Source organism: Palaemon carinicauda, chromosome 24 (genome assembly GCF_036898095.1).
Source record: "Palaemon carinicauda isolate YSFRI2023 chromosome 24, ASM3689809v2, whole genome shotgun sequence".
Taxonomy (NCBI): domain Eukaryota; kingdom Metazoa; phylum Arthropoda; class Malacostraca; order Decapoda; family Palaemonidae; genus Palaemon; species Palaemon carinicauda.
Genome location: NC_090748.1, coordinates 11553272 through 11569859, shown reverse-complemented (window position 1 = coordinate 11569859; position 16588 = coordinate 11553272). Strand labels below are relative to the sequence as shown.

General features: G+C 38.4%; 1 protein-coding gene across 3 annotated transcripts in view; it reads left to right on the top strand.

The window, feature by feature from the left end:
* The window catches only part of l(3)80Fg (dnaJ homolog subfamily C member 16 l(3)80Fg), a 120795-nt gene that overhangs the window by 35408 nt on the left and 68799 nt on the right, over nucleotides 1–16588 (top strand). For all 3 annotated transcript variants that reach the window (XM_068348050.1, XM_068348049.1, XM_068348048.1), the window contains exons 5-7: nucleotides 3664–3793; nucleotides 15622–15713; nucleotides 15928–16016. In XM_068348050.1, the coding sequence (XP_068204151.1) occupies nucleotides 3664–3793; nucleotides 15622–15713; nucleotides 15928–16016 (311 nt within the window). The remainder of the gene's footprint in view (nucleotides 1–3663; nucleotides 3794–15621; nucleotides 15714–15927; nucleotides 16017–16588) is intronic.

Below are 16588 nucleotides of genomic sequence, written 5' to 3'. Positions count from 1 at the left end.
CTCCTAAGAAATTATATTCATCTATGAAAGTAAGTTCTCATTGCAGCTTAAAGTTCTTTGCAGTTGCTCTTCTGGAAGGCACAGATTCAATTAGGAAATTTAAGGTTAAAAAAGATATTAGCTCCCCTTTCAATGATACTGCATGTTGCCTTATGTATTGTTCCTCAGTCATATGACTCCAGCCCCTGCAGAGCAAGCCAATGTGTGTGTATGACTGGTGCTGTTCTTGTTTGTTCTCTCATAGCTGCTAGCAGCAAGATGAAAGTACTCGGAGTGGCTCTCGTTTTCTTTTTCACTGTTTTGTTTAGTGATTTATCTTTGTTGGTTTTTTTATTAGATGGTGAAAGGAATTATATTTAAAGCTTTTCCCAAAGTTCTCTGATGGAGACGGCAGAGTTGGCCGCATCTATGATGCACACACCCTATCGCCACTTAGGGTGGGGTCAGTGTCATGTTCGCCACCTAATGTAGCCATTACCTTGGAGCCTAACCTTATCTTGAACATACTATACATTAACCGCTTAACCTGAGGAGGTGGTTAAGTAAGATTTCTATAAAACTGTTCCGAGGTCTCGCCATCAGTAGCTATCTCCAAGCAGGGCGGAGCAATGATGGATTGGGATACCAGGCATTTGGACTAGAGAGGCAGCAGGTGCCAAGGAATAAGGGCTACCATCAGTGGGCGCTACTGTGGCAGCTGCCAAGCATCCAGTAGGTTTATTGGGTTAATGGTGGTGATTGGAAGATAAGGTCTTGTAGGAATAAACTGATGATTGTAGGGATGGAGAAATCAGTTCCCAAGTCGTAGTTTTCTTTTTTCTTGTGCTATACAGCAACAGGCTGTATAAAAGGGTTCTCCACAAGGTGAACAGCTTATAAAAGAGAAGTGGAGGTGTGCATGGACTGTGTGCTGATAGAGCGACTCGTACACATGAATTTGTAATGGACAATATTTATGAAATGTAAAAGATGCATATATGTAAGGTACTATATACAGTACTCTATACCTCCCTTTGACTTCACTATTAAATAATAGTGTGCAAAGCAAAGAACATTGTGAATTTTATCAAGTATGAAGGTACAAAGTTGCACAAGTGGCACATGTGGTTGGGCTTTGTACACTATGTAAGCCTGTTTAATCTTGAACACCTTAAGGGTAGTTTTGGAGGGCATTAACTACTTGTCCATGTCAAGGCTAGAAACCACAAAGAGTCCAGAGTTGGGAACTGGATTATGACGTAGCACTGGTTAAGAGATGGTTCCAATGTATCACTCGACAACAGGGGAGGCAAATCTCTCTACGCGCCACCCATGAGGATTCCTATTTTGTCCCATCTGTGAAATGTTGGGTCCTAGAGGTGGACGTGTTTGCCCATATTCAGCCTGAGTAGGAGGTGGGTGTGGTCATCATAATTGCATTGCACCAGAGCAGCTCATGCAGTGGCTTGTCAGTCATAGCTGTGGGCCTTTTCTTGCCGACACTCCTTGAACGAATGATGATGGGCGGACACTTAGTGTTACCATACAGTACGGGGCAGGAAAGCGACCAGAGTGGTCAAGTGTTTTGTAACTAAGAGACCACGATGAAAGGCCTCAGTCACTCTATAGTGAAGGGGTCATTTTGAGGATCAAGTGCTTGACATCCTTGACAGCGGCCTCGGCATGTTTTTTAGACTGCAGGTAGTGGGACGATGAAGTTATATTGTGTATACCCCAATGCTCTGTGAAATCTGCTAACTTTTGGTTGGTAAACTCGGGGCCGTCTTTTGGTTCTTAGGAGTAGGGGAACACCAACTTCTGAAGTAGCGGTAGAAATGCCGTATGGTTGAGTCTGTGGTGTTGCCCTTAGAAAGGACGAACATAAGCTTAGCTGAAGATGTGGTTGGTGACAAGAAGGAAGGACTTCCCTGCTACTTGGAAGAAGTTTTCCAATACTGACTTAAAGGGGTTCAATAGGTGATAAGTTTTTGAAAGGAGGCTTCTGCTGTTGGCTGGAACTTAGGACCTGGCATGGCTTGCAGGCAGCGATGTGTTAGCGATGTTACTCTATCCCAGGCCTGAATACAGTTTGTAGAGCCTGATGTTTAGTAGCCTCAACACCTTGGTGGCTGCTGAGGAGTCTGGCGAGTGTGTGGCAACGTAGAGCAGCAGGAACCAGTATTTTGTCCCATAGAGCATGAGGTCCCTGTCAGTAGAGAGGGAGTCTCAAAGATTCTAGTATGGTAGTAAGAAAGCTAGCAGGTTGTACAAATTCGTCAGGAGTCGTGGCCCATGCTGCTGTTGATGACATGTCCTGCAGGGTATGGTGCCTATTGGTAATTGAGGCATCATCTTCCAGGGAAGCCATTATGACGTTGACGGCCCTTGCATGTGACGTTACTTCAGTGCAGCCAGGCATATCCTCAGACATGGGGTAGCTGACTGTTTTGAACATCACACTGGAGCGAATTGGCGTTGCGACATGCACTCCTTCATTTGCTGAAGACTTGGGTTTGCTATCATATTTAATGTGTAGCTGTCGATGATGATTGCCAGTGTATAGTGGTTGCCTTGCAGTGTGAAGGTTGGCAGTCCTTGGAAGTGCAGGTGACAATTTTTGAGGCCCCAAGAAACTGCAATAGTTTCTATCTTGATTGTTACATACATCTTGGCATCTGTGAGTGGGATTCACGATGGTTTATTATTAAGTCGTTGGGGCCATGGTCCTAGAGAAAGGCATAGCCTATCCCATAGAGAAGGGATGCATTGGTATGGAGAATGCTCATCAAGGTTGAGTCAAAAGATGCTAGAACTAGCAGGCTTGAGAGTGCCTGCTTCATTTGTTTCAAGGCCTGGTCGTGGTCTGGTGTCCAAATGTATGAACAAGTGCCTGGGGCTTATGAATGGGCAATGGTGCTGAACAGTCAGAGTAATATAGATACGAGCATGTCCTGAAGGTTAAGGAATTATTCTTGGATCTCGGCAGGGGTCAACCTAGATGACTTGTATGATGGACTGTGGAAAGCCTGATGGGGGTGATGGCCAACTCCTTGCATTATGTATAGGACAAGAGTGGCAGCTGATTCCCTTCATAGACTTGGGTTGCGGTGTGACAGGACTGCTTTACTGAAGAAAGGGGGGCTGTAAAAGTACCTAAAGCCAGCATCAACTTTGATGTGCTGTGAGTGTCACTACAGTAGTAGGATGCTGTAGCTCATTCCCAGTGATCTGAAGAAGTTCCAAGTGAAAGGGTCACTACCTTGCAACAGTTGGAGAGTTTGCTAGGAGGGGCATATTGTTGACTAATTGGGGTGAAGTGGGTTTAGAATACTAACTAGAAAAAGGGTAGCCATGCTTTTACCTAGGTTGTCATTTTCTTTAGAAGCCTTGCATGGCTGTGGGACATTTCACAAGGCAATGTATTACCCCAATAGGGAGATTTTTTGGCTAACTCTTCAGGAAGGAATAGCAATGAATTTTTGTAAGTATGGAAATAATTTTCCAAATTTTTTTTTTTTGGTCCTTTTGGATTATTTTTGAAAGTGAAGTTTATCATAATACAAATAACCCTAATTTACCTTTAAAGAAAAATCTGAAGACAATGGTGATCATGCTGATAATTGTTTTGGTCTGCAAAGAAAGTAAGTTTGATCAAAATAAAAGAAAATCTATACATGATTTCAGGTTCATGCTGGCCACGAAGTAGAGTTAGCACGAAAGCTTGGCGTTAATACTGTTCCCTATTTGGTTATGGTTTTAGATGGGCATCCCTACCATTACACTGAAGCATCAGTTAGCATGGTCTCTTCATTAGGTAAGGGCTTCTTTCATTTTCAAAGTAACTAATTTATTTCCATAGAAGTAATTATTTCATGTCTTTGTATCAGAATGTTTATGGAATTTTGCATCGGATCATGTAGATATTTCTATGAATCTTAAATTTTAATAGAAAAATCAATATATTATTAGTGCTAACTTGATCTCTGCCATGTAGTAAGAAGTCAAGAAAAGTTCGCTGGTGAAACTAGGAACACTGTTTCAGATTTACTACGTTTTGAGCAGTTTTGTCATTAATCCAAATTTTCTCTTTGGAGTCTTGGGTTTTTTATCATTTCCAGTGTATATTCACATTTTAATGTTACTATTGCAAGTCTTCTTCCATTGGTAATTTTAGGCATTGTCCTAATTACAAGATGGATAGGGTATATTGGAACGCTATCAATCCCCACATTGTGTATTCCTTATCCTCAGTGTTTTAGACCTTGATGAAAAAGTCATTACGAATCATGAATTAGCCAAGACTGTTAAAAGAGAAATACTAATTACAAAAAGATGTTTGAGCAGGTCTAGTGAATCAGATTGAATTGTTTTTATGGTGTCATCTTTATGGGGTGGAACTCACGATCTCCTCTTGATATTTTGGAATTCAGATTATTGCATTTTAAAAATATTTGTTTCCAAATTTTTTTTCTTAGTTTTATGGCTAGAACATCCTTTTCTTTTATTTATGCAAGCACATCAGGTCCCCTGTGCAACCATTTTCTGACCTTTACGTAACCAACTTTTTCTACGGGAGTTTTAGGTAAAGAAATTTATAGTGGTCTCCCATAAACTTCGAGTTAATTTTCTTTCATCAAGGCTGAAAAAGAGAGTAATGCCATCCGATTGTGTCATAAATAAGTTTTACATTTCTTTTAAGTTATATTCCTTGTATGTCTTTGGTTATATAATGTCAAGAGATATAATAAATATGTCTAAAGCATAAAATTGGCTCAGAAAATATGCAGGCAAGAATGTTATTAGCAATGCCTTATTTGTGTGCATTTGATACATTTAGTATATATATTTCTAGATATGAGGGAAGAGCACACCACTGCTTAGTAAATAACCCTGAATTGATGATTATGACCTTAGGATCCCTAGTGTTGAGGGAAATGGTCACAAAAATATCATATTTAGGCATACTAAAGTATATTCAACCTATGGTTGCAATATAAGATGAAATGTGAAGTCTGCATTTCTTTGTCTGCTCGTTTATATAATTACAATTTTTGTTTTATGTAGGCTAAAAACTGTGAATTGTCAGAGGCGATACTAAGTATGCCTGGAGAGTCAAATTTGTCCAGAAAGTCGGTGGATGAGAATAGATATAAACATTTTGCGATTTTGGGATAATTATTCTAGCGGAAAACTTTTTCAAACCAACTGCACAAAGTAGAACAAACCAACATTATAGCTAACACATGGAAACTATTCAGTGATAATGACATTGGGATTCTAATACAGTACTGTATATGTAATGTATAATGCTGACGAAAAATATTAATATGCATTACAGTTAAGAGAATAGTGTGTGTGGGGGCGGGGGGAAGGCATTGAACATGTGGTAATTTCTTTACATACAAATAGCAAAAACATGGAACAAATTTCCAGTACATGTAGTAAACAGTAAAGGCTAAAATACACAACTCGGGTGCCATATAGTTGATCATTCACCAATAGAATGTAAATCTGAAAGGAAAAAGGGGTACAATGAAATGGAACCTCTCCAGAAACAAAAAAGGCAAATAATGAAGAATGTGAGTGAGCCTGAAGAGACATTTTCTATATGTACTATAATGTAAGAAATGAGTTAGCAGCTAGAGTGGATATGAATGTGTTGAGGTGGTTTGGCCATGTTGAGAGAATGGAAAATGGCTGTCTGCTAAAGGAGGTGATGAATGCAAGAGTTGATGGAAGAAGTACAAGAGGAAGGCCAAGGTTTGGGTGGATGGATGAAGTGAAGGAAGCTCTGGGTGATAGGAGGATAGATGTGAGAGAGGCAAGAGAGCGTTCTAGAAATAGGAATGAATGGCTAGCGATTGTGATGCAGTTCCGGTAGGCCTTGCTGCTTCCTCCGGTGCCTTGGATGACCACGGAGGTAGCAGCAGTTGGGGATTCAACATTATGAAGCTTCATTTGTGGTGGATAATGTGGGAGGGTGGGCTGTGGCACCCTAGCAGTACCAGCCGAACTCGGTTTAGTCCCTTGTCAGGCTGGGAGGAACGTAGAGAGGAGACGTCCCCTTTGTTTCATTTGTTTGATGTCGGCTACCCCCCAAAATTTGGGGAAGTGCCTTGGTATATGTATATATGTATGTATTTACTATAAAGGTAGATTCAGTGGTTATTGTAGCAAGTCAAACTGCAGCACAAACGGAAAAAATGCCTTGACACTCAACTTCTTAATCTGAATTCAACCTGATGATTAACCAGGCTACCAAACATGTAGTAAAGTAGAGGTTCATAAGAATCCTTATGATAGCGAAGAACCTGAAGGAAACTCGAGATTATGTACCATTAGAAGAAATAAATATATCATTGTTTATTTGAAATGCTGGTAAGCGGTGGTGTTACTTAAGACTTCTATAGAGAATAAAGCAGCACACAAAATATAGTTTGGCTGCAAGCTTTAAGAATTTCATAAAAAAAAAAAAAGGAAAAAAAATAGTACAGGGTAAAAATAAAATCGGAAATATGATTGACAACTTTATCAAGCGCAAAACTAAAAACTAGTTGGTACATTAGAAATACACGGTGAGGCTTGTGTGTTGACCATATGAAGCGTGCAACAGGCACTCTTCATCTTGAAAAAATTATAGCAAAGTTTAACCAAAATCAAAATGATAATGAGGAAGTAAATTGTAATACGAGTAAACAAAAGGAAATTATATCTAAAAAATCATAATCTCTGAATAGTAATGTCAGAACAATTAAACAGAAACCCAACTGCAGCAAAATAAACAGCAATAATGTTTTACTCAGTGGAAATGTCTCCATTGCCGAAATGTTCAGTCCTTACATGAATCAATGTAATGGTAATGTCTTAAAACCCATTTACATTAAGGGAAATTCAAAGTTGATTATATTTTTTGCAGTATGGCTATAGCATACTAATAATGCTGTTCCTTGAATAGGAAATTACAATCTAGTAATTTCCTCAGTCCCTTTTGCTAATGTATTGAGAACTGCAATCTCTATTCATAAGTTACTTTGAGTGTTAAAAAATTTAACCTGTCGGTGTCAATTACCGGTACCTGGAGTTGAAGTACATCTGAATAATAACGTAAGATTTATAACACATATAATCAACCCTCTTGTAACTAAATTTTCAAAATCTAATCTAAGAACTCCCAGATAATGAAAAATATCCAATTGGAGACTCACTGCCCACAACTCCTTTGGGACATTAATATTGGTAGTATTGATATCTATAGTTCTAGTTAAACTACTACTGTATAATCATAACCTCTGTATTAAACGATGAAGATACCAGGTTACTATTAAAAAACAAGTAAAACTTATTCCTCAATAGACTTGACTTTGTTCAAACAATATTGTTGACATATTTGAATGGAACGTGCTAAATGACCTTAATGGCAGTGACCATCTTCATATATTAGTAACAAGGTTAGGATGTACAGCAGGTCCTCCTATTCAACTTTACAATACAATAAAAAAAAAGAAAAAGAAAAAAAAAAGCTGACCAGGAGTTCAGATTTTATAGGTCAAGTAACTCCATTCAATTATTCACAAGATCATGATGAAACCGTTCAATTCTTTGTGGACTACATCACACAAGCAGCTGACAGATCTATGCTTTTGACTTATGCCTTACCAGTGAAACACTCCCTTGGTGGTTAGAAGCACTGGCCCAACTGATAAGGGATAAAAATGCAACTGGTAAGATTATGAATTTATTGATGTGATCATAGTAATACCAATAGCAAAATCAGGAAAAGACACCAGTAACCCAAACAATTATACACCACTTTCACTGACAAGTTGTTTGCAAATTACTGGAAAAAATGGTAAATTAGAAACTAAATTGGTGTTTACGTCTTAAACATTTTATCAGCCTCACAATTTGGCTCTCAATGGGAGCAATCTGACCTTGCTTTCTCTTGAAAAATTGTATATGTAGGGGTTTTGAATGAATGCAAATCGGTAACTAAATTTCTTGACATTCGGAAGGCATATGATACTACTTTCGAGCCATTCAATACTAAAATATTTACATCATAATGGCTTTTGAGGGCACCTCCCTATTTTTACTAGAAATTTTATTTGGTGGAAGAACATTCTAAAGTCCAATAGAGAATGTTTAATCCAAAACTTAGGTAGATGTGGGTGTATTCCAGGGCAGTGTTTTACATGGGACTCTTTGCATTGGCTCTTAATGACGTCGTTGCTTAAATGCCCAAGTAGCCTTTATGGGGACGACTTTGCAATATACTACTTGTCAAATTAGCTTCGTCACATACAAAGAATTTTAAACTCAATTCAAAAATAGAATTTTTGGCTGCATCTGTTGGTTTTAGACTTTCTGCTGAAAAAACTGAAGCAATAATGTTTTATAAGAATATTAGATGGAAGCCATGCCAAGAAGTCAGTCACATTAAGGGACACTTGGATCCAATTCAAAGATAAAAGGTATAATTTTGATTAATATTTGATACTTGTCTCAGTTGGAGAACTTGTGGATCTTTCATCAAATCCAATTGTAATAATAATGATCTAAACCTAATGAAAAAGTTGTCTAATACAATATGGGGTGCAAAGTGATCAACTTTACTGATCTCTAAAGAATTATCAAAAATAGATTATAATAGGCCAATACAGTATATGGATCAGGATCTAATGCTATTTTAGTCTTTAGAGCTAATACACACTCAAGGTCTAAGACTATGTAATGAAGCCTTTAGGTCTTTCCCAAATATGAGTACTATGTGGAAGTGGGGAGCCACCCTTGTCCCTACATTGAGATTTTGTAACCATGCGAAGTGCATTAAACATCTTATCCACCAATTCTTTAACAAAAAAGCTCTTCTATTACATCTTGAACCACCATTCCCAATAAGAGCAAATAGGCTATTACAATTCACAAACATCAGAATGATCATTCGACTATCTTTCCTCCACCTTGGACCACAATGAAAACAAAAATATGCTCGCATTTATTTTATTTGTCAAAGAAATGCGCTATATTTTGAGTCCACATAAACTGTGCCTTGGAACATAACCAGAGGAAAGGGCCTCCTTATGGCTCTAATTTTTCAATGGGGGCTAGCTTTGCTGCAGTATCCTCAAAGTAAGTTGGCTCTCATTAACCAGTAAAGCTTCAGTATTTACATCTGAACTAGCAATTATATTAGCAATTGATATTAAAACAATTGAAGATAAGTTTGTAATTTATACTGATTTAAGAAGTGCCATAGAGAACCTGAAGGGTTTTCATCAATTGGTATTGAAAATTAGAGCTTGTTGACATATTCCATTCCCTTGGGGGGTGGGGGGATATAGAACTGTTGGATTTCTGTCCATGTAGGGATTTTGCCAAGCAAAGCAACAGCTAATACTTACCTTAACATCCTGCGAGTGGAAAAAATAGTTAAAACAATCAATTCAAACAAATGATGGCTAGATATTGTATGGTCTGTCAGAAGAGAGGGATAGAAGTCTATTGGGGTATATCTGGCAGAATTGAGGGCTGAAAGTCATCTGTGGCATATCTGATAGAGGTGAGAGGTAGATATCTCCACAGTGTCTGGCATAGGCTAGGGCTGGATGTCGATCATTCTGTGTCGGAGGCAAGTGATAGACTTTTATCGTGGCATGTCTGGCAGAGATGTGAGCGAGAAGTCTCTCATGGTGTAGATGTTGGAGGTGAGGTATACAGTAGTCTGTCATGGCATACACCTCAGAGGTGAGGGATAGATGTTGATCATGGCATATCTGGCTGAATTGCGGGCTAGATGTCTTGTGATGTATCTGAGCAAAGGTGAGACAAAGATATGTCATGGCATATTTGGCAGAGGGAGGGCCAAGACTTCTGTCTTTAGGTCTATGAGGACATATTTGGCAAATTGGGAGGCTAGATGTGTATCATGTTATATCTGGCAGAGATGAGAGATTTTCGCTTGACCATTCAAAATTTCCCATCTAGGTAACTATTACAGCCAAGGCCAGTGTATGCATTAGCATGAACAGATTGGATTTTTTTTAGGTAGTCTCACAGATTACGCATAGACCAACCTGTAAACTGCAAATCGTTTTTTTTTATAATTTTTGTGATGGACAGAGGATTGGCTTTCTTTATTGAGGGTGGTCAAAAGAAAAGGCATAGCTCCGGTAGATAAGGGTATTTTGATCTTGTTTTGAAACAGACTTCTGTACTGTACTATGCCTTCTAATGGTGTAGATATCTATTTGTAGATTTGCAGGGTAGACACTAGACAGAGGTTATTACTAGGAGGTTGCAAAGCTGAAATGTAGAGAATCCTGTTGAAGGGGTTTTTGGGTTTTCATTCTTGGCTAGTAAGAGAAGACCTGGAGTCTATCAGATGATGATAGTGAGGATAAGTAACAACCACTCCAAAAACCACAGCAAGTTCGCAGGCTCTCGTTCCTGAGGCTAAGGCTATTGAAAACTCTGCCTCCTGTAGAAGGTCTTTTAGGGAAATATTTTCATAAAATCCAGCCAAAAAATAGCACACTGTTGAGTGACTGGGAAACAGGAGGATAGGTAGAGAAGGCCATTGCGCAGTGTAAGAGTATTCTTGTGAAATGTACATGTAAATCCATGTGAAAAGCCCACTTTAATGTTCTGTACTTTATTCACATGCACATGTAAAATGTTAACGTAATACAGCCGGACCTAATAATTTGCTTGGGTTAAGCAAACACTGAAACTATAAGACTTCACATTCATAGTTATATAAAACCAAATACAGAAAAATTTATCACAAAAAAATAGAATCAAGTCTGTCATGATACAAGGTTTTGTAGGGTTCACTTGTATTTCGACTTCAGTCTAAACTTAATGTACTCGACCTTATGTAACTAGTATGCTGTGGTCTATTGAGTCTTGAAGGAATAAGTGCTTTTATTTCTTTAGATTAAATGGGATCTACAATTGTATGAGGGTTAATGTACCTTAACTGAAAATACATTAAAAGCATACCTGTAGTTATAGATCAAAGACAACGCAGTTTACTGTACAGTACTTTGTATAGGAGGGGAAAGTAATATTGTTAGACCTCATCTCCTCAAATAATCTTATATGTGGATATGTTATATTTACAGATATTTAAATAAGTCTTTACAAAAGTAATGTATACATTTTTTAATCTTTATCATTGGGAAGTAGTAGTATTAGTTTCCAGATTATCTGCTACTGTTTTACAGTGCTGTTCTGTATTTAGTTTGTTTTAATTCTCTCCATGCTTGCAGTGATCTTTGTTTTCACAAGTGATTTAATTTGCATTCCCTAATTGTTATCATGGGTGAAAAATGAAAGCTAAATAGTCTTGGCTGCTAGTTTTGATGTTACGTAGATGTTGGGTATATAAAGTAGTTCTGTATACAGTTTGATTTTGCTTGACTTTATGCTTTAGGAAACTTATAAGTAATGAACTTTTAAAAAGTATTTAATGAAATTTTAGCGCGATTCATAATCTGGTAATCCTGTTGTGGAAAAAAAAAATATTTTAGAATTACTTAAAATTTGATATATATTTACATATACAGCATATATGTATATGTATATATAAATGTATATGTATATATATATGTATATTTATATATATACAGTGGAACCTCTACATCCGAACGTATCTACATCCGAATTTTCCAACATCCGAGGTAAAATTCGAGCAAATTTTTGACTCTACACCCGAATTTTATTTTGACACACGAAGTAAGCAATTTTCGTCGTACCGGTTGTATCCGAATTTTTCGACACGCGAAGTACAATTCGAACACGTTCCTACTCTACACCCAAATTTTTTTTTCGAATCCCGAAGTAAACAATACTCGTACGCGTAGTCGGTACTCATAGCGCCGGATGTGTTTTTTATTTCCGCCGATAGAAGGCAGCACTTCGACCTCGGAGGGACCCTCAATTAGCGTGGCTTGGGTCAGTCCTCTGTTCTCGTCGGCTTCTTGCGGTTGTGCCCTATGCGTTCTGCTATTATTGTACTGTTTTAATCGTGATTTTTTACGTGCATCCTTTTACGGTAATTTACGTAAAATATGGGTCCTAAAAGGCTTAGTTTTGCAAGTGGTAGTGGTAGTGGTGAGAAAAGGAAGAAGGAAATGCTTTCTTTAGACGTAAAGCAGGAAATTATTGAAAAACATGAGCGTGGCGTCCGCGTGAGTGAACTTGCTAAACAATATGGCCGTAATATGTCGACGATCTCGACAATCCTGAAACAGAAGGAAGCTATTAAAGCAGTGAAACCTTCTAAGGGGATCACCATTATTTCAAAATGGCGTAGCCCTATCATAGAAGAGATGGAACGACTTCTGCTAATCTGGATCAAGGACAGAGAGATTGTTGGCGACACCATCGCCGAAACCATCATCTGCGAGAAGGTGCACGCCATCTTCATGGACTTGAAGGAGGAGAGCTCTGGGGGTGATGCTGGGGAGAGTTCAACCGAACCTTCCTCAGACGATTTCAAGGCATCTCGTGGCTGGTTTGAGAAATTTAAGAAACGGTCCGGGATTCATTCAGTTGTTCGCCACGGAGAGGCTGCTAGTGCGGACACAAAGGCTGCAGCTGACTTTGTCAAGAACTTTGAAAGGATCGTGCTGGAAGAAGGCTACGTAGAGCAGCAAGTGTTTAATTGTGATGAAACCGGGCTGTTTTGGAAGAAGATGCCCAGTCGAACCTACATCACCGCCGAAGAGAAGAAATTGCCTGGGCATAAGCCAATGAAGGATCGGTTGACTCTTGCCCTATGTGCCAACGCTAGCGGGGACTTTAAAGTCAAGCCCTTACTGGTTTACCATTCCGAGAACCCTAGGGCCTTTAAGGCACACAACGTGGATAAGGACCAGCTTCATGTTTTCTGGCGATCCAACTCGAAGGCCTGGGTCACTAGGCAGTTCTTTGTGCAATGGGTTAACCAAGTTTTCGGCCCTTCTGTGAAGAAGTATCTTCATGAACAGAAATTGCCTTATTCCTGCTATGCCTTGACAATGCACCCGCTCACCCCCTTGGACTTGAAGATGATATCTTCGATGAATTTAAGTTCATAAAGGTGCTGTATCTTCCACCGAATACCACCTCTATCCTCCAGCCCATGGACCAGCAAGTCATCTCGAATTTCAAGAAGCTCTACACCAAGCACCTATTCAAGCAGTGCTTTAATGTCACGCACAGCACAAACTTAACTTTGCGTGAATTTTGGAAAAGCCACTTCAACGTCGTGCACTGCTTGAAGATCATAGATCAGGCTTGGGTGGGATTAAGTCGACGGACCCTCAATTCTGCCTGGAAGAAGCTGTGGCCTGATGCAGTTTCTCCCCGAGATTTCGAAGGTTTTGACCCCGAACCTGATCCCGTGGTGGGTGCAGCGGAAGACGTAGAGGAAATAGTCTCCCTTGGCAACTCCATGGGTCTGGAGGTAGACGCAGATGACATCACGGAACTTGTCGCCGAACATCACGACGAACTTACCACAGAGGAGCTCAAGGAACTCCATGCTATGTCTGAGCACATGAGTGATGACGAGGAAGGGATCGAGGAGGTAGAACATGTGTTAGGTTCAGCGCAAATAAAAGAGGTGTTAGGAAAATATCAAGACGTGGTCGACTTCATCGACAAATACCACCCAAAAAAATTGCAGGTTTGTCTTGTAGTTGCGCAGTTCGATGATGTTTGCCTAACTCACTTTCGAAACATTCTGAAAAGTCGTACCAAGCAACTATCTATCGATAGTTTCTTTAAAAAAACTACGAAGCGAACTCGTGATGAAGAGGATGGAAGTGGTTCAAAGAAAACAGCAAAGAGTGAAGCGAAATAAATTCAATCAATTTTAAGTGGAGAGAGTGAAAGTGATGAAAATTAATCATCAAAAAGAAAAAAAGAAAATATAAAAAAAAAATATAAAATATAAGAATAAAAAAAATAAATAAGCTATGTTAAAGTTCACTTAGTGTAAGTTAGAATAAGTTACGGTAGTGTACGTTTATCGTAGTTAACCTCTCTACCTCCTCGCCGCCCGTCCGTCTCCTCTCTGCGTAGCAAGACCAACAACACCTGCGCTGGAGTTTCTAAGGTAAAGTGACGCTAAAAACCTGTTTCTTATTTATAATTTTTTTATAATTCTTCTTATTTACATGTCTATTATCTAATTTAGTGTGCATTATTCTCATGGGAAATTGTGTAGTAATTTATTAAGGAGTTATCATAGGTTTTTGGGCTCAACCACGGATTAATCCTATTTCAATGTATTCTTATGGGAAAATTCGTTTCGACATCCGAACATTTTCTACATCTGAAGTCGGTTGTGGAACGGATTAAATTCGTATGTAGAGGTACCACTGTACTGTATATAATTTTTAATATGGCCTTGTAAAATTTAGTTGATTTTCATGATTAGGTTTGAAATTCGTGGCGAATTCTCCACCCAATAACATCTGTCGGTTATAAATCTTTAGTGAATTTTCAATAGTTACACTCACACTCATAGCAGTGGAAATTTTTCTGTAGACAAAAAGCCTTGACCATTAGTATTCACTAATTATATTTTCGGTAGCTGTATGGTACTTTAATTTTTTCACCATTTTCTGGATGATTGTGGATAAAAGTAGCAAGATCTTTTAAGGTACAGAAAAGTAATTTTAGGCTTCACATTTATTAACTATTGCAAGGAAAGTTTTTCTTTTTTAATTCTGTATTTGGTGCATATTGATAGCCTTGCTTGGCAGAATCCAGCAAACATTGCAGCTCTTAAGTGCAACAACTGTTATCATCCAATACAGCTAATAGGGCAGTTCAATACAGTAATCATAATATGGGTGCATATTTGAGCTCGGTCAAAGGTGCCTTTGTAAAATAATGCTTTATATCCTTTAAATGAGGTAGTAGGTTGGTCAGGGCACCAGCTGCCAGTTGAGATACTACCGCTAGAGAGGTATCGGGTCCTTTGTCTGGCCAGACAGCACTACATTGGATCCTTCTCTCTCTTTAGGGTTCTTCACCTTTGCGTATACATACACCGAATAGCCTGGCCTATTCTTTATAGATTCTCCTCCATCCTTATGCACCTAACAACACTGAGATTACTGTACCAAACACTTCTTCTTCTACTGCACTGTAATTGTTCTGTGGCTACTTTCCTCTTAGTAAGGGTAGAAGAGACTTTAGCTATGGTAAGCAGCTCTTCTAGGAGAAGGACACTCCAAATTCAAACCATTGTTCTCTGTTCTTGGATAGTGCGCATAGGCTCTGTACCATGGTCTTCCACTGTCTTGGGTGAGAGTTCCCATGCTTGAGGATACACTTGGGTACGCTGTTCCATCTAATTTCTCTTCCTTTTGTTTTGTTCAAGTTTTTATAGTTTATATAGGAAATATTTATTTTAATGTTACTGTTCTTGAAATTTTATTTTTCCTTGTTTCCTTCCCTCTGGGCTATTTTCCCTGTTGGGACCCCTGGGCTTATAGCATCCTGCTTTTCCAACTAGGGTTGTAGATTAGCAATTGATAATAATAATAATTGGAACAAAGTTTCTTGCAGTGTCACAATAATGGCTGCTATTAAATTGAAAGGGCTTTTTAATTACTGTACTAATTCAAGCTTATTGTATTTCAGACTTTATTCGTACCAAATTCCCTCACAAATTAGTGTTAAGGGTAACAGAGGAGTCACTTGAAACATTTTTAGGAGGCTGGATGGATAATAAGGTAAGAGATTGTCCAGAAGAATTTTTCAACTTTAGAAGTACAGTACTGTACCTTAAGATACAAAGTTAAAAAGTTCTAAATTTATGTAACTCATGATAAATTTGCAAAGGAAATTATTTTAGAAATATTTACTTTGAATGAAATTGCCTGCATAGGAATAGCAGAAAAATAAACCCTCCCATAATGCTTCTTTGCCTCTGGTTTATCATTTCAGGTACGAGTGCTAATCTTTGGTCGGCTGGATATCATTCGCCTCAGATACTTGACTGTTGGCTGGGAATTTAGAGAGAGAGCTGTGATAGGGTAAGTTTTTAGATTTAAAGTGTAGTAGATTTTTTTCATGAACGGTACCCTTTCTAGAGTGAGGAGTATTGATACTGAAGTTACAAATCAAAAATAATGTCAGGGTATTATCTAGGAAGAATAAGTGTAGAGTTTGCTTGTTTTTGAGAGCAGTAAAAGAAGTTATGCAGGCAAATCATGGCTTTCCTCTGAATGAGGTGTCACATAATAAAAATTTCTATGGTGAAATTGGGGAAACAATGGATGAATAAGAACTATTTGTCTAAATGGAAAGTAAAGAATATTTAAAGAATATTTCATGGAAAAAGGTGATTTAGAAAAAGCCTTAAAAGCTGCTTAAAAGTAACTTGAGATGCGTGTACACCATAGATAATCTGGCTCTTCCTCAATCCAGGAGTAATTATGGGAAATAATCAAAATGAAACAATCACAGTAAAATTTGACATCTGGCATTGAGGCTTTTAGAAAAAAATTGTGAAAGTTAGAGGCTTCCTCTATTTTTTCTGCATAAGAAATAAAGCTTCCACAACAGTGCATTGTCACTCATCAATTGCAAATAAAATACAGGATAC